General features: G+C 22.6%; 7 protein-coding genes across 7 annotated transcripts; 4 read left to right on the forward strand and 3 right to left on the reverse strand.

The window, feature by feature from the left end:
* Positions 1 to 589: 589 nt before the first annotated feature.
* PY17X_1005300 (gametocyte-specific protein, putative) lies at positions 590 to 1,123 on the forward strand (the record flags this gene model as incomplete). The annotated part of the gene is made up of 1 exon (XM_720423.1): positions 590 to 1,123. One exon carries the CDS (start codon positions 590 to 592, stop codon positions 1,121 to 1,123), a length of 534 nt encoding a protein of 177 aa, XP_725516.1.
* Positions 1,124 to 2,513: 1,390 nt separating this feature from the next.
* On the forward strand, positions 2,514 to 4,310 carry PY17X_1005400 (cytosolic glyoxalase II, putative; the record flags this gene model as incomplete). Its single annotated transcript, XM_022956169.1, has 7 exons — positions 2,514 to 2,519; positions 2,885 to 2,949; positions 3,063 to 3,108; positions 3,240 to 3,315; positions 3,446 to 3,559; positions 3,701 to 3,965; positions 4,091 to 4,310. The coding sequence occupies 7 exons, from the start codon at positions 2,514 to 2,516 to the stop codon at positions 4,308 to 4,310; spliced, it is 792 nt and encodes a 263-aa protein (XP_022813251.1).
* Positions 4,311 to 4,695: 385 nt separating this feature from the next.
* Positions 4,696 to 7,164, reverse strand: PY17X_1005500 (NYN domain-containing protein, putative; the record flags this gene model as incomplete). The annotated part of the gene is made up of 2 exons (XM_720421.2): positions 4,696 to 4,886; positions 5,076 to 7,164. 2 exons carry the CDS (start codon positions 7,162 to 7,164, stop codon positions 4,696 to 4,698), a joined length of 2,280 nt encoding a protein of 759 aa, XP_725514.2.
* Positions 7,165 to 9,126: 1,962 nt separating this feature from the next.
* On the forward strand, positions 9,127 to 9,534 carry PY17X_1005600 (conserved protein, unknown function; the record flags this gene model as incomplete). Its single annotated transcript, XM_721524.1, has 1 exon — positions 9,127 to 9,534. One exon carries the CDS (start codon positions 9,127 to 9,129, stop codon positions 9,532 to 9,534), a length of 408 nt encoding a protein of 135 aa, XP_726617.1.
* A 635-nt stretch (positions 9,535 to 10,169) lies between these two features.
* Positions 10,170 to 14,316, forward strand: PY17X_1005700 (conserved Plasmodium protein, unknown function; the record flags this gene model as incomplete). The annotated part of the gene is made up of 13 exons (XM_022956170.1): positions 10,170 to 10,233; positions 10,348 to 10,523; positions 10,643 to 10,757; positions 10,875 to 10,972; positions 11,197 to 11,469; positions 11,604 to 11,828; positions 12,026 to 12,112; positions 12,239 to 13,192; positions 13,335 to 13,613; positions 13,689 to 13,769; positions 13,901 to 13,939; positions 14,047 to 14,167; positions 14,261 to 14,316. 13 exons carry the CDS (start codon positions 10,170 to 10,172, stop codon positions 14,314 to 14,316), a joined length of 2,568 nt encoding a protein of 855 aa, XP_022813252.1.
* A 34-nt stretch (positions 14,317 to 14,350) lies between these two features.
* PY17X_1005800 (ribosomal protein L25, putative) lies at positions 14,351 to 15,747 on the reverse strand (the record flags this gene model as incomplete). The annotated part of the gene is made up of 5 exons (XM_725882.1): positions 14,351 to 14,455; positions 14,574 to 14,663; positions 14,782 to 15,032; positions 15,175 to 15,255; positions 15,417 to 15,747. The coding sequence occupies 5 exons, from the start codon at positions 15,745 to 15,747 to the stop codon at positions 14,351 to 14,353; spliced, it is 858 nt and encodes a 285-aa protein (XP_730975.1).
* An 893-nt stretch (positions 15,748 to 16,640) lies between these two features.
* PY17X_1005900 (conserved Plasmodium protein, unknown function) lies at positions 16,641 to 25,038 on the reverse strand (the record flags this gene model as incomplete). The annotated part of the gene is made up of 8 exons (XM_022956171.1): positions 16,641 to 16,669; positions 16,858 to 16,948; positions 17,114 to 17,227; positions 17,366 to 23,863; positions 24,237 to 24,695; positions 24,768 to 24,793; positions 24,871 to 24,905; positions 25,028 to 25,038. The coding sequence occupies 8 exons, from the start codon at positions 25,036 to 25,038 to the stop codon at positions 16,641 to 16,643; spliced, it is 7,263 nt and encodes a 2,420-aa protein (XP_022813253.1).
* Positions 25,039 to 25,151: the final 113 nt, after the last annotated feature.

Raw genomic sequence — 25,151 nt, forward strand, 5'->3', positions numbered from 1 at the left:
ATAATATATTTCATTAACTAAATTATAAAATTTTGACAAAATAAATATTACAAAAAATATATCTCTATATAATAGTAAAATAAAATCCCCACTTATTTATATATTTTGTTCTATAAATATTGCAAAAATATTTAAGAACACCCAAATAACCCAAATACACACAATAAATATATGAGCTATATTAGGCATTCTCGACATCATTCCTTTCCTCAAAAAATAAACAAACGAATACATAATACAAAAATCCTGTAAATTGTTGACAAAAATATTTAAAAATATATGTCTTATGCAACCAAAATAATTTAATATAATTTTTCATCGTTTTTCTTAAATCGTTCAATTTTTTATGCTTTTACATTTTCTTAGTTATTAAGTTCATTCCGATTATATACTACCATTTTAAGATTTTAAATTTACACATTATATGTGCATATTTACATTTTTATTTTTTAAGAATACTTTTTTTAAAAAATATAATATTTATTTTCCTTCCTAATGCAATATCACCTCATATATTAATTACATAGACAAAGCTTTTATTTAATTTATTTCTTGAAACAATTTTATACAAAATTACTTTTTGAGAAAAATGGTGGCAAATACATTTGTATCATTATTGTTAGTATGTTTTTTTTTTGTCTTTTGTTTAACAAATAATAATACATTGGCATTATCAAATGCAGATAAAAATTATAAAAATGGCAAAAATATATATCCTATAAACTCAGAAAATAATAAATTTTCAAATGAAAAAAATGGAATCAAACAACTAAAGAATTCAAATTTGATTGTTGCACTAGATCAAATTAAAAGGATATCCGAAGGCACAAATATAAAAAATGCAGTTAAAACCTTTCTTATAAAAAATCCCACATTAAGTGTTATAATGTTGCTCATCATATCGGTAGTAATAGGATTTGTAACACATAAAGTAGCGTTAAATACATTACAAAGGGAAATTTGCTTTGGTAGTCCTTCTGACGATGGTATAGCCAATGCTATCAAGGATAATATCATAAACAGAATTATAGAAATAGTTGCTAGTGAGACTAAAGAAAGTGAATCAGATGAAGCTAGAGAAAATAAAATAAACGAACTAAATGAAGCAAATCAACTTAAATGAATCAGGAAAAACCAACGTACTCATTTTCATTAACACCACACTTAATGGTACCCTAAAACGATTCAAATAGCAGAAGCAATGAATATGTTGAGGAAAGGAATGTCCATTTTCGTGCCAGATACAAGATATATATATAGTAATACCGTATTGCAAATTATGATTTATATACTTTTATATATCATAAATGAATAATCTGTGCTTTTTCCTAATAGTTACATATATAGAGATCAATTGTGTTCATTGTGTTTATGTCTATATGTACATAACCATACACCTTCTTCTATTTTTAAGATATTATAAAATAAAATGGCACATTATGATATAACTTGATAAAGTAAAATAAAAAATATAAAATAGGAAATTGTGTGTACTCAATAGTGGCATGCTCAATAACATGGAGCAGCAAAGACAAAAATTAACACCATAAATTTTAATGTATTATAAATAAAACTAATAAAGCAAAATATTAAATAAATGTTTCTTTTACATATAATATTATTCTTTCTAATCTCTTTGTAAGCAAAATGACGATAGCGATGCTTTTTATACCTAGTTATAAAACTAGTAATAGTGATTATATTTTCTCTTTTTTCTTTAAAAAAAATAAATAAAAAGTAACTTATATTAAACTTTGAATTATCACGCATTTTTATAAAATAAATAAAAACATACTAAGTATTAGAATAAATTACTCTCATGTCCATAATTTATATTCTTATTTATATATTTTTTTGATTCTCCATAATAATGACATATGGATATAAAAACAAAGTTTTATAAGTGAAATAAATTTAATAAAATAAAAAAATAAAAATAAAAAATAAACACCTTTTGTAGTAACTTTTGGAAAAAATAGGAATATATTTTCCATAATTAAAGAACAGATAATCGGCTTAAATTTACAGAGAAATGTTCTTGTTTCGTATTCTCATTTTTTTTGAATATTCCGGTGTACATTAATATCATAGATTTATTTACAAATAATAAAAAAAATTAATAATATTTTTGATTTTTATGATTTTTATAATTTTTATTCATATATCTTTTTTTAAATATTTAAAATATATTTTTTCTTATCATTAATTAATTCTATAAATTTATTGTATCCATTTTCATGAACATTTAATTTTGTATTATTATTATATATTAGCTTTAATATAAATAAAAGTAAATATATCAGATTCTTGATTTTTTTTTCACCGAAATATATATATGATATTCATTTTACCCAAATAAAATATACCGAACATAAATCATTTTTACTTTTAATATATACCCAGAATTATTGATTAAGGAATATTATATATGTATAATTTCCACATAAATTTATAACTTGATAAAATTAACACTATTTTTGCTTTCCCCTCGTATTCTACATACATCCAACAAAATGAAGGTATATACATACGTACATATATGTTTATATTAATCCCCCCATCTATTTATTATTTACCCTATAAAATACTACTGTATTGGAGTTATTACTATATAAAAAATGAGCATATCACAAAATCAACCATTGAAAGGATAATTCCATATGCATCTATATATCTATGAGTCTATATCCGGAATGCTCATAAAGTTCACATTTATAGAATAGTAATAAAAGGGGAATAAAAAAGGGGCATGTATTTTGACTTTTAAAAATTGTATTTTTTGTATATAGTTGTTTTCAAAGAATACTTTGCATAAATATACACAACTATATTATCCATACATATTTCTTTAAAACTTTCTTAAATTTTTTTTATTTGGGTTTAGCCATGTGCACAAGTTTTAGTTGTACCATCACTAGAAGACAATTTTGCTTATGTTATCATCGATGAGTAAGAATATTTTTTTATAAAAAGAAGATCAATTTATAAATAGAATGATAAACAAATACATGTGTTGTATTGTCTTGTTTTATTTTATTTGTTATTTATTTAATTTATAATAGAAAAACAAAAAAGGCTGCATGTTTCGATCCAGTTGAACCAGACAAGGTAATGGCTATTTGATATTTACATCTAAATTATTTTTTTGTTTGATCCACCATTTCATATTTTACTATATATACTCTTTGTTCTTTCGATGCATGTAAAATATACATACTTATTTCTTATGAAAAATTCAGATTTTAAAAAAAATAGAAAACTTAAATGTGGACTTAGAATATGCATTTTGCACTCATCATCATTATGACCATTCAGGTTAGCTAAAAAAAATTATTTTCAAAATTATTTTCAAAATTATTCGCAAACAAATATTATGTTTTTCGAATTTGTTTTGTGCCCCTATATATATGTATATAACATCTTTTATGTTATTTTTTCATCAAAGGTGGAAATATAAGAATTAAGGAACTACATAAAAAGATAAAAGTTATTGGGTCAGCATATGAAACAACTCCAGGAGCAACTGAAAAAGCATATGACAGCCAAATTATTAGATTAGGTATATCTCAAAAGATAAAAATGCGAATATATGAGATAGTAGCACTAACATATTCATAGATAAATATACTATACTTTATTTGATAAATGAAAAAGTATAATAAAAACTATGTGTTAATATTTATTTTTTTATTCATTTTAGGAGAAATTTGCATAAAAGCTATTCATGCACCATGTCATACAAAAGGACACATGATGTATTATGCTTATAAAATGGATGAAAATAAAAATGAAGACTTAACTTGTGCTCCGATTTTATTCACTGGAGATACCTTATTCATTGCTGGTTGTGGTCGATTTTTTGAAGGAGGAGCAAAAGAAATGTTCAAAAATATAGAAAAAGCAAAAACCTTGAGAGGAGAAACTTTAATATATTGCGGACATGAATATACTCTTAATAATTTGAGGTAACACATAAATGACCAGAAAAATAAAGCTAATAAATAACGGGGTCATATATATATAACTTTTGTATGGCATGTATTTTCGCATTATAAAATGTATATATATATTCTTTCCCCAATTTCTGCAGATTTGCCCTTAGTATTGAAAAGGAAAACGAAGACATGATAAATAAAATGAAAGAAGTAGAAGAATTACTCAAAAAAAAAAAACATTCAGTTCCATCTACAATTAAAGATGAAACTTTAATAAATCCATTTTTTCGAACAAATTTTTACATTGAAAAATATAATACACAAGATGAAGTGAAAATATTGAATAAATTGAGAGAATTAAAAAATTATTTTTAATTAAAAAAATCAAAAAACATATATAATACATTAAATTAAACTATACTAATAAATTTGTCTACCTTGCATATTATAGTGATATTTCATTTTTTTTGTAATAATTTAAGCACATACAAACCTGTATAGATATTCGGTTTGTACATCAATTTTAACTGAATGAAATTAATAGATTTCTATTAGAAATGAGCAAAATTACTGATTTTATTTATATTTTTGTTTAGGCAAATAAAAAAAAAAAATATATTTTATTTTGTTTCAACAAATTATTATTTTTTTATTATATGATGTGCACGTATATATTATTACATACGTACGATTAAATTTAGGTTCATCTAATTATATTTATATAAAAAATACCACATTTATTTTAAATGTGTACAATAACTTAAACAACTTTTTGAAATAATGAATTTAATATGTATTTCAGCGGCTTTTTTGTTAAATCTAATGAAAATCCTGTATTTTTATCATAATTATGCTTAATAACATAATAAGATATTACATTTTGTATTTCTTTACGGTCTAATGTATTCATCCATATATCTGTATAGTTATCATTAGAGATAATACATCCCTCTGAAAAAAAAATCATATATACATGAAAAAAAACATATAATATGTATACATGTGTAAAAGGCGACAAGAATCACAAAAACAAATTTTGTTTAAGCATTAGGCATTATATGAATTAATATTTATGTGTGATTAACGAAACTATGTTGTATTTTTTCTTGTCTATAATTTTGAAGTTTTTTTTATACATACTCTTATGCAAAGCTACTTCCAGTATCAATACATCATCATAAGTTCGTCTCTTAACTACTTCACCCTTAGAAGTATGATAATATTTTTCATTGCTTATTAATATAACATTTAGTTTTATTAATTTTTCAAGATATGGATAATTAAAAACTTTTTTTTTTCGTAAATAATATTCATTACCCTGTTTCATAACAGGATTTAAAACAATTATAATATCTTCAACATTATTTTTTTTAAAAAATAGATATGCTTCATATAATATGTAGCAATCATAAATAATTTCTATTTCCCCATTGTCAAAATAATATTGAGAATTTTTATTATTTATTACCTTAGCACAAACATTTGCGCCATCAATTATTATCGATCGAAATTTATATCCTTCTATAGGAATTATATCATATCCATTATGTATTTTGTTTAAATAAGAATAGCAATAATCATATATGCTTTTTTTTTCGCTGTTTTTATATCCGTATGGAAAATTTACATCATTAAAACTTTTTATATTACGTAATGACAATATAGGACTATTTAATAAAGATGTTATGTTTAATATTTCTTTAGGAATATATATTAATTTCTTACTTCCAATCGAACAGCCATCTACGAGATTCTCATTGTAATTTCCACTTACGCTTTTTACACCTCTATTATTATTACTATTACTATTACTATTATTATTATTATTACTATTACTATTATTTGCAGATGTGGCTCTTTTTTCTGAATTTTCTTTTCCGGTTGCAAGCATATTTATAGGTTGTTTTTCTTCTACCCCCAATACATCTGTACATTCCCTTTTTAATGAATCATTGATTATTTCTTTTGTATTATCTTCTTCATCTGATTCACTAAAATTAAATGTGTTTTTTAACAAGAAAGCTTTATATGGTTGTTCTTTGCATAACAAATTATAGCACAACCTTTTATCTTCCTTTAAATACTTATCATTTTTTAGAGGCTCCACTTTTTTATCTTCTACTTTATTTAATTTTTTACTATTATTAGATTTTAAATTATTTTCTTTCTTTGAATTATTTATATCAGGTTTATTACTTTCAATTTTATCTGGAATAAGTCTTTTTTTTTCATTGTCATCATTATTATTCTCAATAGTATTTCTATCATTATTTTTTTTTTTTTTTTTAAGGGAGTTATTTGGTAAGGTAAAATCATTTCCCTTTTCGCACACCTGAGGAAGGCAATTACCTAATCCATTATTCATATCATCACTAACGTCAATACCAAAGTTGTTATTATAAATTGCATCATTTAGTTCAAAATTATTCATATTATTAATTATTATTTTATTGTAACTGTTGTAATATTTTGATGGGCTTTCTTTGGATGTTAATATATTGTCATGATGCCATTCACAAAAAAATATCATATCTATTTCTACAGATAAATATTTCATTTTCATTTTTTTAAAATTTAAATGTACAATATTTTCATCGCCATCAAGTTTATAATCTAATAAATTATCATCTTTTGGTTTTTCAAAATCGACCTTTTTATTTTTATTATTTGGATGTCTGTCGGAATTATAATCCATTTTTTCACCAGTTTCACTTAAAGCAATTTTTTCTAAATGAGACCTATGTAACCCTAATAATTCATCTACTAAGCATATTATGTCATTATATATTTCATAAAAATTAACATCAACTTTAAAATTGTCTATATGATTATAAAAATATAATTCATAATATAATATTACTACATTATGCAAAGCCTCACTAAGTACACTTGTAAAATCATCTTTCGTTTTATCGATTTTTTTAGATTTTATTTTTGATAAACGCCCATATATTAACTTTATGTCTAATGGAAATATTAAATTTTTTATGTCTTCGTCATCCATTGATATATTTTCTATTTCCCCAGTTTTATCATCCTCCACATTTAAGACACATTCCGTAATTTCGTCATTTCCACTATTGTTAAGGTGGTTATTGTTATTATTATTATTTTTTTTTTTTTTTTTTCTACATTTTTTCAATATATTGTCGCATTCTAAATAATTTGTTTTTCCAAGGTCTTCGTTATCCCCTTCTACATTTTCATTTCTTGATAATTTTTCTTTCATTTCATAATTTTTTCATTATATTTAAGTTCATTGTGCTATTTTCAAATAATATATGTTCTTTTACAATATTATTTGTTTTTTTTTGTATTTCCACTTTTCTTTCCAATTTAATCTCTTAATAATAACTTTGTAATCAGTTTTACCACTATTTATTTTATAACATTATTTTTTAAATATTATTTTAGGAATTCTTTTTATTATTATTTGTTTATTTTTATTTTTTTAGCTAGCACCATACCATAATTTTGGTTAACATATATCGGAAATTATCTTTTCATTAAGGAAAATATTTTTATCCTTTTTTTCCGCTACTGTTTTGTATATAAAATATATATGTAAATGTATTATTAATAATATTTATTTAGAGCGGAAATGCCCCGATTGCAACTACAACATATATATTTTTTTTTTCTTATCACTAATTTCATATACACCAATTTTTGAAAATATAAATTATGGTTATTTTTTATTTTATTTGTTTACCCTTAACATAGTTTTCTTATCTTTCGATAATAATATATGCTTAATATTTATATCCATTATTGTGATAATAAAATCAAAAACATTTACCTCCAAAAAAAAAAAAGACTTATTAAGAGATATTAAATTACAAAAATGAAAGAATAAAAATACATTAAAATTATGGTAGTATGGTATTCATTAAAAATGCTAAAAGCTGATGTAGTTTCCTCTTTTGATTTTAATTATATCATAAATTTATTATATTAAAAACAAAAATTATGGATATTAATTAGATAAACATTTTTACTTTTATTTAAATAAATTATATATATGTTCTACATGTCTGTATATAATTTTTGGAAAACGTTTCACTATCCTCTTATAATGAAACTTTTATTTCTTCTGAATGTACCCAATGGACAAAATAGTTGTGCCAAATTAATAATATGTAATTGTTATTTCCTCTTATAAAATTTGTAACGATTATGATGAATTGAAATATAAATATGTCTATATGTGTGTGCTATTCATATGTATTATATGAAATAAAGTGAAAATAAAGAATATAAATGTTTTATTTTATGACGTCATTTAAAAAAACTAATATTACGAAAAGGATATTAATTATACACACCTATAAGCTTATTCCCATATACATATATTAAAAAAGAAAAAATATACATATTAACAGTATACATATTTTATAATATTTTTTTTTAATTGGTGATATTTTCAAAAAGGCTGAACTGAAATACATTGAAATTTTTTACACGGATATTGATATATGTTATATAAATGTAAGAATTACCCAGAAAAATAAAAATAAAAATAAAACATTGAATAAAAAATTAAGAAAACATTTATTTTTAATATTTATATTTGGAAATCTTAAATAGAAATAATTTCTTTTAATATAAGCCAAAATTATACTTCAATAAATTTGTTGTTTCCCATTTCATTTCGAATTTATGCACATATATGTATAATTTAAATCTTTTAATCCGTAGTCTTTTGGGGAGTTCAAAATTTATTATTAAAAACAAGAAATCTGTTAATATAATAAAATTATTTCCGTTATATATATTATTTTTTTTTTTGTTGTTGCTCATGGTATAATATTATATTCTCATTATACTAAGAACATGCTATACTTATAATTAATAAATTATATGGATGATACTGCTTAATTATTATATATATATTTTATTTCATTATTATTAACATCTTTTACCATGTTAAACGTGTAAATATTCATTGGTGTTATTGAAGAAAACTTTAATAGAAAAAGGATAATATATCATTTAAGCATTTGGTGACACATATGTAGTTTATTTTCCAAAACAAATTATACATCATTTTTTAAATTCCCATCAAAATTATAATATTTTACACACGATAAGAGCATACGAAAGGAAGGAAGAAAGGAAGAAAACAGTAATACTCCAAGCCTGTTAGCCTGTATACATATATATATGCTAGGACTAAAGTTTTGTATAAACCATGAAAAACTATTTTATTCTTAACATTAAAAGAACTTATCGGCATTATTCAAGAAAAAAGAACATAAATAATATAAACGGGAAAATAAATGATCCATATAGTGATTTATATAAGTTGAATTATTATGGAAATAGCTTTAAAAAGTTGCCAAATAAAAAAACAAAATCAAGTGAATATGATTTAATTAGGACATCAAACAATACATTTACTTACTCATCTCCATACCCCCCCAATATCAATTATACCTTAAAACCATTCCCAGATTCAGCGAAAAATTTTTATTATGAAAATAGAAATTATGTCATGAGATACAAAAATGTGGAATATATTCCTATTAAGAGACTTGCTTATAAAAATGCGTCGAAAAAAACAAATTGGGAAACTTATTATATGAGGATACAAAAATAATGTTTGTAAAATGCGAAATAAATAAAAATAATATACCAAAAAATTAAGTAACTTATAAATTGGTGTAATAAAAATGAAAAGTACTCACTTATTTGTTAAGCGGTAAATACATTATTAACTTCTTTACTTTTCCAAGAAATATAATATATATGTGCAAGTATCCTTTTTTAATATTATTATTATTATTATTATATACAGCGAATTTAAGAAGTATATGATATTTACATAATTTTAATACAAAATAGTTATAAACATTTTATTTTTTGTAAAATAAAAAAAAATAAACAGTGAAATATACACACAAGTAAATATATTTTTATATATGCAATACTATTTTCACTTTACTAATTTTGTGTATTTTTATCATATTATATTTATCTTTTTTTTAAATATATTTGTGTTAAAATTAATACCCCAATGGATATATACATACATGAGTATTAATATATTTTTGCATTTGCTGCAATTTTAAGTTCTTTTTTTCTTTTTTCGTATTTTCCTTTCATAAGCATTGCTATAATTTTATATATTTAAATAAATATGGTATATACAACTTTGTTGCACACCTTTATCATCCTATGTGTTTATAATTAAAAACTTTGCAATTTCCTCTTTTTAAACTACTATTTTTTAAAATGAATATAGAGGATAAATACAAATTAATTAAAGAAAAATATAAAGAGTTAAAAGAGCAAAATGGTAATATCCAAACTAAGTTATTCTATTATTATTTGGGATTTATTTGTATTTTTTATTTTTTATTATTTTTTAAATTATAATTTTACATAAACTATTATTTAATACATTCCTTAGACATACTAAAAAAGGCTATAGTGGAATATAAAAAAGACATTGAACAATTAGAAAAAAAAAATCAAGAACAATATAATAAATTAAATCTGATAAGTGATAAAAATAATAATTTGTTAAGCACTAATAATGACCTATCAAATAAAGTAACAACTCTGTCTAATTTGCTAGAGGAACAGGTAAAGGAAAAAATCCATATCCTATTTTTTTAATCATAATTTTATTATTTTTCCTATAATACTACTAAAAAAGTTTCAAAAAAATATATATTTATCATTATTATATTATTGGTCTATAGAAAAAGAATAATAATTCATCATGGAGAAATTTAAAATTACTATCAACGGGTTCAAAGGAAAACGTCCAAGAATCTGCGGCTTTCGAAGAGCTCGAAATTAAGATCAAGGAAAACGGTTTGCATATATGCATATAATATCACTTCATTTTATATTTCATATAATTAATGTCCCCTTAATAATTGTACCCATCAAGTGTACATATATATTCTATTCTTCTTCATTTTTTATTAGAAAATTTATACAAAAAAATTGAAGACCTTCAATCTTATAATGAAAAAATAGAAAGAGACCTAACCAAATTTAGGAACACCCACCAGGAAAAAATAACAGTTAAAAAAAAAATATATGTATATATATAAATTCATATATGTGAATATCTATTAATAAGACTTGTCATTCTCTTTCCTTATTTCACATCTTTTTTGTCAAATTATGAAAATAAGTATAATCATATGTGATAAATAAAAACGAATATGTATATCTGTTTATACACATTATAAATCATTTATACAATATTTTGAATATGCCTTGGTATTTTATTCATACCCTTTAGGAAAAGGATAAAATAATCGAAAACTTAAATGAAACAATTAAATATTATGCCAAAAATATGGTTAAAGTTGAAAAGGAAAACGAAGAAATAATAAAACAAACAAAAGAAAATAAAATTCAATTTGATGAGACTATTGATATAAAAAATAATCAAATAATTAAAATAGAAAAAGTTTGTAAACTTCTAAAAAATAAATGTTATCCAAAATATAAGATTAACTTTAACTCAATTCCCTTTTTTCATAAATATAATCATTGTGACTATTATATACAAGTAATAAAAATAAATGATTCAAGAATTACACACACATATATTTGTTTCACAATTATACATTTAATTAAATATTTTTATAATATTCAAAATGTCTATACCATCATCATCTCATTTTTCTCTTCTCATTTATGTAGAACAAAATTAATGAGCATACAAAGCATTTTCAATTTTTTATTTCAAACATAATACAAAGGTTTATCGAATACTTAAGCATTTGCAAAGACCTGTTTATATTTCAAGAAACACAACTTAGTTCGATATATAACAAGTTCGAAAATAATGAAGATATGGAAGAGTCACATAAAAAATTTAAAGGTGATTATTCTAAAATTGAAAGTCTCAAAAATATTTCCAATAAGGTAAAAAATCAAACTGATGCAAAATTGATAGACAAATAAATGAATAATTGCAATATCCATGGAGACATTATTTTTTCAATAAAAATACTAGTCTTATGTTTTTGTGAGATCATGCATTATAGTAGAAATTGCTAATAATTGCTTTCATAAATAACTATCCTAATCATATAATATATTTTTCACTTAACCTTTCTAAGGAAATTATATACCTCGAGGAAGTATCAGCATTGTTAACAAGTTTGAAAATAAAGTGGGAAAAAAGTGAAGATAGAGAATATATCAAGGTGATACTTTAATTATACAATGTTTATGTACTTTTGTTTATTCAAAATGTGATGTATATTATAATTATCATATGTAGAAAATACACAATTTTATTACAAATTTTTTTATTATATTTCTTTTTTCAGAATATTCTTAATAAAATCACAGAAAAAATAAAAAAATTAATTTTAAATACAAATATTTATTTATGCATTGAAGAATATTTATTTCCAACGTCCATGTTTAATAAAAAATTTTTTCTAAGAAATGTTACTCGTGAATTAAGAAATATAAAAAATTTAATTATAAAAATAATAAATATATTTTATTTTGTTGTTTTTTTTTATCCATATAATAATGAAAATATAATTCTAGAATATTTTGAAAATCGGTCTATTTTTTCAAAAAAAAAAAAAAAAAAAAATATTGATCAAACTATATACAATATTAAGGCAACATATGATCAAGTTGATTCAAATAATTTGAGTAATGATAGCAATTCAGATGAATATAATAAAAACACAAATTATGATAATGGAATGTCCAAATTCGAAGATTCCAATTTTAATATGATATTACATAATAGAGAAAAAATGGTGTTGTCAAAATGTGATAAATTAAAAAATAATGTTGAAAAAAATCTCAAACTTAATTTATTTTTATTAAAAAATTTTAAATTAATATTGGAAAATTTATGTTATTCTTTTAAATATATAAAAACATATATTTCATTTCGTATTTGTGAAGTTAAAGGATCGAATATTTTTCCTATAGATAATCCTAAATCTATTACTGTTATATTAGATCTAACTAATTTACTTATTAATTATATTGAAAACTTTAATATTAATAAAGTTAAACTATATGTTACTTCTCTATTATCATATACCCGATTTAATAATTTCATCTCAGCTAAAAACCAAAGTTCATATTTAGAAAACATTAACAACCAATTCAATAAAACGGAAGCCATTCCATATAACTTATTGGAAAAATCTTATAAAAATGAAAAATTGCTCAAACAAAATAATAGGGAAATAAATTTAGTTCTTTCAAAAAAGGAAAAAACCATTAGAAAATTGAAAAAAAACAATCAGCAGGTTAGCTAAAAAGGGGCACACAAACTAAGACATTTTCATATACATACACATACATATATATATGCATATGAAAAAATGTGAAAATTCTTCATTTTTCTGGACCCATTTACTTTTGGGATGATTAAACCTCCCTCCTTTTCAGGCCTTAAATGAGTTTAAAAATACACTAATGGAAAATAAAGAACTGAAACTAAATAATGAGGTTTTATCAAAATCTTTATCATCTAAACGAGAGTCACAAAATTCAGAAGAATATACCCTTTGTATTAAAAATAATGTAGATAAAATTTTAGATTATATAACTTTTAATGATTCTGAAAATAAAGGAATAACTATTAAGGAAAAGCAACTTATCGAAGCATATGTTTGTTCTTGTGTAAAAATAAATAATTTAAATTTGGAGATCAAACAAAATATTAAGGTATGCTTCCACAAATACTATTTTTTCCAATTTATGTAAAAAATACAACTATCTTATGCATATTCATATTTACAGGACTTGGAAAATCTGAAAAATAATTTTATCACAAGAGAAGATGAAATACAAAAATTAAATCAACAAATAGAAGCTTATAAGGTATAGTTTGATTTTTCAATTTGTTTCATGACCCTCCAAAAAACATATTCATTTATTTTTTTGTCTCTATACTTATTGTTTATATTAATATATACCACATAACCTATGTATATACTTTCATATGATTATAGGAAGAAGAAGCTAACATTCATAAGAAGTACGAGGAACAGGTAATAAAATAAACGAAAACAAAATTTTCAAATTTTTTCTACATTTATATATGAAAATAAATATTATATTTTTTTTTATTGCATATTTATTAATCCATTAAAAAAAGATGAATGCCCTACATGACTTAATTGTGACTCTGGAAAAACAAGTATCGAAACTGAACTCAGAAAAAAATGTAAATAATTTTTATATATCATGCTCAGTTTGTGAAACTAAAAATATGATAGGTAATATAATTAAACCTTTTAAACAAGAAAAAGTTTAATAAAACCAAATTAATTTAATTACACACACATATATACATATGCATATCATTTCAGGAATTGTTTTAAAAAATAGAAAATGTACTTCATGTCATTCCATAATAATTTTTTAAAGTAAAAATAATTACAAAAAAAAAATATAAAGTTTTATTGCTTTGGCCAATAATCTTTGTATGTTAGTTGGATTCGCTTTCCTCTTTTGTTCAAAAAATTGGGATCAATATAATCATCAGGTAACGGTGTTTCAGGAATCTGTACGCAAATAATATGTTAAAGAAATACCATGAAATATTGTCAAATAAAATTAAAAGAAATCCAATGCATACATATATTATGTGCATATTATTTTCTGTTTTTTGGGTGATGCTACCTTTCCAGGCTCGTATGTCCAAACAACCTCAGTTTGATCTAAGTCATATTCCTCAGAAAATATTACATTACCATTTTCTGGAAGCAAATACTGCAAATAATATTTATTCATATATTTTATTTTGTTTATTAATTCGTTTATTTTTTGTAGTGTGTATATACTATTAACAATTCACACATAATAATCTATGCATTCATTTTTTTCTTACCATCAATTCTCTTAATTTGATGGAATTATATGGCTCTTTATATGATAACTTTGAAACATCTATTTGAAAAGGAGGAGGGATATTATTCCCTAAAACATTGCACTTTATATAATTTAAGGCTAATTGAACATGATATCCATTTATATATGCTGGAGATCCAATTAACCCTACTATACTACATGGGACATTTACTTGCGTTATCTCATTTTCTACAACCCTTGCGAATTTTAAAAAATATATGTGCTTCTCAACTATGATAAATAAAATAAATATTATATGGCTAAGTCAATATAGAGATACTATATTTGGATAAAACAAATATAAAATGGAAATAAATTTATTTCTTTAAATTTATAAATCATAATAAAATGTTAATTATTTTTTTTTATTAACCTGGATCTGCCTCTACATGCGACACAACGCATTCTACAACTTCGTCGCCGATATGAATTTTAAATAATCTCGCCGAAAATACTACAAAAAAAATAAGGCATACATTTCATTTCCATAAAAATATATGTGGCAAATAAAGGAAGAAAACATTCACATCCCAATATTCTTTCTTTTTTTTTCTCTCTCTCTCTATATATATATATATGCACGGGCATGTATGTAGCTGTTTAGTCTTTAATTACACAAGGATAAATGTCCATCTTCTTCCTCAAATGCATATTCATCAATTTCTTTATGGTTTATGCAAATTCTTTTTTCGTCGCCATACTTCCATATGATAGCAGGGATATACCCATGGGCTTGTAATAAATCCTTTTTCTTAAACCTTTCCCAGCGCCTGGCTTCTAAATTGACCGTTGTATTTACATTATTGTTGGAATTAAAATAATTTATAATTTCACTTTTTAAATAATTCCATTGCTTAAACTTAAGATGTAATTTGTAGTTTAGGTTATTTCTTTTTGAATTATACATGAAATATTTTTTTCCATTAATATGTCTCAAAAAATTCATCTTTTTTTCTTACCAAATTGCATTTTTCATTAATTGTGTATATATAATATAATAATACTTTCTCTTTGCTATGTTTTGATGGGATAAGAATTATACTATAGTATCCCAATTTTTTTTCATACACATAATAAATACTGTATACTACACGGCTAAACTAACGGAATACTTAAAACAAATAAACCCAAAAAATGCATTACAGTTATGCTGAAAAAAAAATTGGAAAAAAAAATTAGAAAAAAAAATCGAAAAAAAAATCGAAAAAAAAATCGAAAAAAAAATATATATGAGAAAATTGTTAATACATAAAAGAATGCGCTGCATAATAAGCTAGAAATAAATAGCAAGTGTCAGTAAATAAATAAACATAAATATTTATATAATTAATATATTCCATATCGCTTTATATTATCCTATGTTTTAGTTCATAGTAAAAGTAGCAGTGTTATTATGTACACATTATATATTTTTTAAAAACAGAAAATAAATGCATATATATATGTATATTTATTTAAAATATGTTAACAATTATAGCTATAATAATAGTAGAATAATACTAGCAATCATAGCAGCAAATTACATGACAATAAATGTTTTAACAAAAATGGCATGTTATAGTGGGATAGTATAAGACGGAAACAAATCAAAATTGAATTGCGTATGAATATTTTGAAAAATAATTTTATATTCTCATAATGCGCTCATAACGAATTTTAAAGTTTTTCTATTTTCTCGAAAAATATTAAAAAACATAAACGAAAAAAAGAGAGAAAAAACAACGAGTGTTTTTTTATGGTATACCATAGCTTAACATATGTAGTGTACTATACCTGATATAAAGTGAAACAAATCCTGAATTATAATACATATATTGTATTATGAATTTCATTAACTCTCTATAACAATGTGCCAATTATTATTTCCCCTATAAATGATGTTATATAATTTATTTGGAAAATTACTTTTTTTTTTTTTTAAATATATATTACACATTCGTAAGCGCAATGCAATTTACAACTAATTATGACCAAATTGTTTTCATCTTTTCTATTTTTGCATAATTTATTATTATTTTATACATGAACAGTTTATATATATATGTGTGTATAATACCATTAATTTCATACGAATCGTCATTATAACTGCTTGTTTCTAATGCATATTTTTTGTTTCTGCTTAGGTTGTAGCGCTTTAATTCAACGGGCTATAAAAGGTGTGGAAAAAAGAGAAAAATAACATTTTATAAATTATAAAAAAATATTTTATAAGCATTATATATATTGAACTAAAACTAATAGGATCATGGCATATATTAAAATCTGTAAAAATGGATCATATATAATATTTCTTTAAATATATGTAGTAATACCGATTTAAATATTTGGCTATAAATTCGAAATAATTCCATTTTTAAGAAACTCTTATCTCGGTAGCAGGATACTACTACTTTAAAAAATCCACATAAGCCTTCTCTACATGATACCTAGAAAAAAAAAGTAAAATAACAAATTTAGTGAACAAAATATAAATCGATTAAATATTCCTTACGCTATAAGAGCACATTTTTTCATTTCTTTTTATCTATATCCTTCATATGCAAAAAAATAAAGAAAAATCTTACATCAATTTTTTTGAATACATCAGAACTTAAACCAATGCCATTTGGGTGCGAAGTCAAATAACATGGAAATACTTCCTGCGTTATATAATCATTATCAAGGGTTTTAATATCATTAGAAGAATAAATAGTTACTTTTATATTATATTTTTTTTTTAGACTGTTTTTTCTTATATGAAATCCTTCTAAGAATATTGTTATAATATTTAATTTAATAGTTAACAAATTGTCTGACACTTCGCTAAAAGATTTGATCTCTTCACTTTCATCCATTTTTGCGTCAGAATTTATTATTTCTTTTTCAATATCACTTTCGTCGCTGGTTATACTTTGTGAACTATTTTCTGTAACACTTTCTTCTATATCTCGTAGATTATCTAAATCACTTGAAAAATATTTTATTATATTATTGCTAGTTAAATTGAGCTTACGCTTTACATTAATGTGTCTTTTTAATTTTTCTATAAAACTATTACTTCTTAAATTAATTGAGCTTTGAAATGTTTTCCGTTTTTTACCATATATACCTTTTGCATTGGTTCTACGTTTTATTTCATTTAAATTATAATTGTCTGAACTTGATTTGGTATCGGTTTTATAACTTTGGTGTCTTTTTTGGTTTTTATTTTCTTTGTTCTTATTATGTTTACCTTTTTTTTTTATTTCTTCATTTGTGCCTGAAATTAATAATTTTTTACTCATTTCTGTGTGTATATTTTTGTCACGGTTCTCAAATTTATCCTCATTTTTCTTTTCTTTTATTTCTTCGTTTTTGTTGATTTTTTCTTTTACATATGATTTATATATTTGTGGATAAATTAAAATGTCCTTTTTTTCTTTCTTTTTTTCTTTTTTGTTTTCTTTCTTTTTTTCTTTTTTTTTTTCAATTTTTTTTTCATTTTTTTTTTTCGGGATTGTTTTATTTTTTTTATATTTTTTGGTTTTGTCCTTTATTTCATAACTATCAGATATTATACTGGTAGTCATTTTTTTAAGGTAATCTTTTTCGACGAAGTATTCAAGTGTGCTCTTAGAGCATTCTATCGATCTTATGTCAACATAATTTGATTTTTTTTTTATTAAATTCGAGTTTTTAAATTTTGATTTTTCAGAATATCTGTTTATATTATTTTTTTCGATAAATTTATCATCATAACTTATCCCCATATGATCACTGTTATTTCTATTACGAATGGTTCTATCCCTTTTAGGCTTAATAAATTGAATTGTTTCTGAACTTTTATTTTTTTTACGAAATGAATTTGTTTCAAAAGAATCTGACAAAAATTCTCTATGTATATATCTTTTGGAGGGTGTATTAATAATGCTTCTTACTCTTTTTTCAATTTTTTCATAGTCACTAGAATCTATATTTTCACTATTTTTCTTATGAATATTTAACAATTTATTTGTTGATAAAATATTAGAGACATCACTTTTCCCTTTTTTCTCTTTTGCAAATGTAACAATATTATTAGCTCCTTCCCTTTGATACTTTCTTCTTTGTACTAAAAAATTACCATCTTTTTTGTGAAATATATTTACATTTTTATTTTGTTCACTTTTTCTTCCGTCAAGATTACTTAATGGAAGGGATAAATCAGAATTTATATATGTCTTGTATATATTTTTTTTATTTCCATTTAAAAAGTAGTAGCTATTTCCTTTATTCGTCTTATATTTATATACCATTTTATTTCCCCATTTTGGAATTTCCTTGAAAGATTTATTTACTTTATCAGGAAATTTATTTAATTGAAGAAAATTACCAGAATTATTTTTAAATATTTTATTTTCTTTTATGTTATCTTTTGAATTTTCGTAAATTTGATTTATCAAGCTTGATGAAAAGAATGGATACATTTCCTTATCACTATAAATTCTTTGGTTTTCTTTCATTTTGTAACTGTCTACATTGGTACTGCTATTGTTTCTATTCCCGATTCTAATCTCTCTACCCATGCTATTATAGCTGTTTTTATAAAATAATAGATCATTCTTTACACTAAGCTTTCGATTCATATCATTTTTATTTTTGTTATTATGTACTAATTCACTGTTTATGTAGTTTGACGATATATTCTTTGTTTTTTCTATTTTTTCATTACGGATAAAATCTATTTTGTCCTTTAAAATGTTGTTATCTTCATCATGATGTAAAAATTTTCTTTCCTTTTCCTCAAGTTTGTTAATATTTTTATTGGTGTTTGAATATTTCAATTTGTTGTAATACCTGTCTTCATTTATCGAATCACTTTCTTCTGTTACAAACAATATTTTATCATTTTCATTGTCAAAAGTCCTATTTTGATTACTCTCTATTTTTGTATTAAACAATTCCTTCTTATCATAATTGTTTCCATCAAGAACCTTTGTAAACTTGCCCATATTTTTGTTGCCTTCTTTCTCTTCATTGCTATTATATTCATTGTAATAATTTACCATACTATTCTTATTTATGAAAGAATTAATTTTTATATATGACTTTCCATTTTTCATTCCTATCACATTTATGTCAGATATATTACGGCTCTTATATTTTTCCTTATAAAACGGTTTTATATTTCCACTCATATTTTTTATCCTTATCTCTTCATGGTTTTTATTTTTTATTCTCGATTCACCCCCACTAAATAATTTACTTTTTTGATCAATTTTATTCTCCCTATACATTATTTTCCCTCCTTCAATTTTCCATAAATTTATACAACTTTTTGCAGAAAATTTTTCTTTCATAATATCATAAATATTTTTTTGATGTGTTTTTTTCCTAATAATATCACTTTTTATACTACTGAGCTTAATAATTGCATTTTTCCTTTCCGTTTCAAGGTGTTCATTGCTTATTCCCCCATTTTTAGCATTACTATTTGTTGATACATTATTTTTGGAAACATATAAGCTTATTTGTTTTTCTAAAGAATTATTCAATTGGGTACTTTTATTTTCTATGTCTGATATCATTTTATCTTTCGATAGAAACGAGTTAGACATAACAATACTTTTTATACTTCCTTCTACTTTTTTATTAAATAAAGCTAAACCTTTACTTTTATAAAATTTTAATGGATGAATTTTATTTTTATTCAGAAAAAAGCTTTTCTCTTTCTTTTGCAAAGCCAAGATTTTTTCTTTTACAAATTGGTTATTATTTGTCTTTTCATCAAATAGTTTGCTATTTGTGTTACATTTAGGTACATGAGATATTGTGCTTTCGAGTGTATGATTGTTTGTATATTCTAACTTGCTTATTTCTTTAAATTTATTGTCAATTTTTGAATAAAAATTTGGCTTATATATATGATTTTTAACATTTTTGTTATTATTAAATACTTTATTAATATGTAAAAAACTATGCTTAACATCATTTATTTTCTCTTTTTCCATTGTATTTTCTTTAAACTTTACCAATTTGGAAATATTATATTTTTTTATCAAATCGTTTTTTAGATTTGGAAATGGAATAAATCTATTCACAATATTCGTATTGTATATTTCATCACATTTATATTTTTCATCTAATCTGCAAAAACTGTATATTTTATCAATCCTTGAAAATAGACATTTTTCATCCTCAACAAGTTTGCTAAATTTCTTTTTGTTTTTCATTCCAGTTAATTCAACTTTATATTTTACTTTTATATCTTTATCATTTTTCTTTTTTTTTTTTTCAAAATTTTGTATAATTAACATAGTTAATGGTAAACTGTTAGGTGCGTTTTCTATGTACATTTTTTTTAAACATATATTTTTATTACCTTGTATACTATCACTTAAGCTCACGCTTTTTGTTTCTGTATCGTTTTCCTTTAATTCAATATGTCTTCTTTTCCTACTTTCTGTCTTTCCAAAATTTTTCTTTTTAACATTCGTTAACCTTTTTTTATCATCATCTTTTGGTAAATATATACCACTCTTTATACATTTTAAAAAATAAATTAATATATTTTTTATATCATTATCATAATTTTTCTTTTCTAATAGTTTTTTAATTCTTCTATATAGATGTTTGTCCTTGCTCAAATTTAGTATCATTGCCAGTTTTTCATTATATGTAGCATTGCTTTGCATTAACAACTCAGACAAAAATGTATTATTTTCATCCTTTTTTAAATTTTCTAGATTATTCATGTAATCCAAGTAGGTAGAATCTTTATAATCATTTGTATTATTCTCTGGAATATTATCTATTTGTGCATTGTTTTCTTTTGAATAAGATTCTTCATTATATATATAATATAATTTATTTAATTTTTTCATTTCTGCAGAATATTCTTTACTTGGATTAGTATAATTATAATCGTCCCATTCACTATAATAGTTTAAATCATTGTCATCTAAATTTTCATAATATTTGTAATATCCCTGATATAATGTATTATCATTGTTAAAATTACCATATTCTTCATTTATATGCTCATTTTTTTGTTCATCTAGATTCATGAGTGCATATTTGTTTTCATAATTGCTTCTCTCGTTATGTGTGTTGTATGAAATTTTGTTTTTCTTTTCATTTCCTCTATCCTTATAGTAATAATTATATATTTCATCTGTAATCAATTTGTTATCCTTTTCGGTTTGATCATTATAATAACGTATATCGAAAGACTTTCCTTTGTCCCCATAATTATTTTTTATACTTTTCCTTCCCATATTTTCGAATTGAAAATCTGTAGAATTGTTTTTTTTTGTATATTTATAGTAAATTTCTTTAATGTTTCCTTCTGAATATGGCTTTTGTTCCAAGTTATCGTTTAAATTGTTATCGTTTAAACTGTTATCTTTTAAATTGTTATCATTTTCAATATTTGTTAGGCTATATGCAGTTTTGGATAATTTCTTATCTAGTTTGTCTATATATGTTTCATATATTTCTTTATCTCCTGCTTCACTATATCTCGAACCTTTTTTGTTCAATTCATTAGAATCATCTAAACTTTGTAGCGAAACTCCCCTTTTTCGAGAATTTATATATTCTGATGAATATTTAAAAAATGTTGAAATTGCTCTTTTAATTTTTCTTTTTTCCTGTTTTTTTTTATCTTTACTATGATTTATAATATAATTTTTACTTCGATTTATGTGAAATTCTTCACTTCCAATTGTTTTTATTCCATCATAATTAATATTTTCATCTTTGTAATTGCTTGAGCGTTTATCTGTTTTTTCCAGTTTTAAGCTTTTCGATTTTTTCATAATTATAATACTGGAATTATTATTTGATTCAGAACTAATATTTTTTGATGTCTTTTCACTGTTTCGTTTATGTTTCACACTATTTATATGCTTTTTACTTCTAATTTCTTCCGATTTCCCCTTTTTTATAATTTCTTTTTTTGGACTACTACTATAAATCCTCTTTTTTACTCTTTCATGTTTATAAGTTTGACTCTTATTCTTGAATTTTTTTTCTTTTCTTTTATCATTTAATTTTACTTTGTATTTATCCATTTCCATTTTGGTTATTTTTAATATTTTTTTTTCTAATTTACTCCAGCATGTTACATTTTTCCCTAGATTATTGTTATGATGATATTTTCCTTTTTTAATATTCCTTAATATATGATTATATTTTTTTCGGTATTTACTTCCTCTAAACAATATTTTATAACTTTTCAAAAAAGGTCTTTTTACAAAGTTTTTTATATTGGACACGTTTTCTAAAGAATTAAAAATATCAAGTTTCCATTTATTACCCTTTTTAATATATTCTTTTTCTTTTTTTATTGAAGATATATCTAAACTAGAGTCACCTTTTTTTATTTTATCATATTGAATTTTATTCTCTTTATTTTTTAATCCATGTGATACTGGTTCGTTATGACCTATATTATCACATTTTTTATTGTTTAGCATATTTTTAATACATGTTTTATCATTCCGTTCTAAAAATATTTCGTGGTTTTTCTGTGAATTTAACTTTTTAACTTTGGGCTCCATTTTATTCAAAATTCCAATTTTAACACACCCTTTTATAATGCCTAATTTCTTTGAATATATATTACCATTTGAAGAATGTTGCACAGGTGTAGCATGTTGTTTAAAGTTACCAACTTTATCTTTATTACAAAATTTCGAAGCACATTTTTTTAAAATTTTCTTATTATTATATATAGAACTATTCTGATTATTATACGGAATCCAAATTGTTTCTTTCCTTGTATTACAAATTAAACCAGTATCAACACTTTGTTTTTCCTTTTCCCCTATATAAATAATATCTTTATTAAAGTTATCGCGTCTATAATTATTATTATCACCATAACCATTTTGGGATTTTTTTACAACTTTTTCATAATTTAATACACTCAACAGTGGTTCTATATTTTGGCGTTTACTTATTATATCTTTTTTTGTTAACTTCTTTAATCCTACATCTGAAATCGCTTTATTTACATTTTCATCAAATTTTCCTTTTGGTATCTTTGTTATATTGTAACTTGAATTTTCAATTTTTCTAATATATCTCGCTTTATTGGTACTTCTTTTTGACTTGAAATTCTGTAAAGTAAAAACAAATTGAAGTCGTTTACATTTCATTTGTATATTCATATAAATATAAACTTTGTGATATGTGGAAGACTGACTAATCGGTGTATAATACCATAAACTTTTATATTTTTTAAACCATGTAATTTTATTTAGCAATATATATGCATTCACTGAAGTATTTATTGCCTTTTATAATATGAAAAATTAATGCTTTAGCATTTTTTACATGAATAAAAATGTAAATTTTAATATATATAAAATATATAAATTTTACAATAAACATACTCATAGTATAATTTCTGCTTATTATTTTTGTTGATATTTCGAAATGATTTATTTTTATTTATTTATTATTTGATTATCTATTTATTTTTTTAATTACTTGATTGTTTCCTGAGCGAATTGGAAACTGTTGATTCTCCGAATTGTCAACTTTTATTTTTTTGCAATACTCAATTAGTTTATTAACAAAATTTATCTGCTTATCTACATCATTTAAGCTATCTTCACGATTTTCTTCTTCTGAATTATCTTCCAAACTGCTTGTATGAAATGATTCCTTTTTATAATATTTGTCATATACAATGTTGTCTTTTTTTTTATTAAATATGTTAAACTTGTGTGAACTATCAGATATATATGAAGACAATTCACTTGATATTGTTTCTGATATGTTATCAGAACTCCATTTAATGTTACTTATATTACCTTCTATAGCTTTATGAATATTTTCATTTGTATTTTCTTTTTCGTTCTGTCTTTTTTCGGTACTTGAGGATTTTAAATTATAAAATGCTTTGTCAAAAGCGTCACTAACGCACCTTTCCCATTTTCTGTTTGCCTATAAAATAATTTATATAGAGAATTTTGTTGTATATTTAAATTTGCCAGTTGAAATTCATATAATACAAACCTTTTTATCCTTAGCGTGAATTATACCTGCACATATTTATAAAAAGTAAAGATATGTGAATATATGTTTTAAAATAAATTTATTAAAATATATGCAATTATACTTTTTATGTTTTCGAATAAAAATGGAGAATCGTCGCTAGGTAGAAGTAATAAAAAAATGATAAATTATATGAATAATAATTAGATTAGTCTATATATTTTAACATTTTTTATTTCAAGTTAATATTTTCTCTTTTTTCATTTTATATTATGTTTTACTCGTAATTCATGATTTATGACTTAAATTACACAACTTAAAAGACATTTAATGTAACTAAATCTTTCCAGACAAATAATAACATCATTTAAGACGAAATAATCAATATATATATGTATGTAAATA

Source organism: Plasmodium yoelii (genome assembly GCF_900002385.2).
Source record: "Plasmodium yoelii strain 17X genome assembly, chromosome: 10".
Lineage (NCBI taxonomy): Eukaryota > Apicomplexa > Aconoidasida > Haemosporida > Plasmodiidae > Plasmodium > Plasmodium yoelii.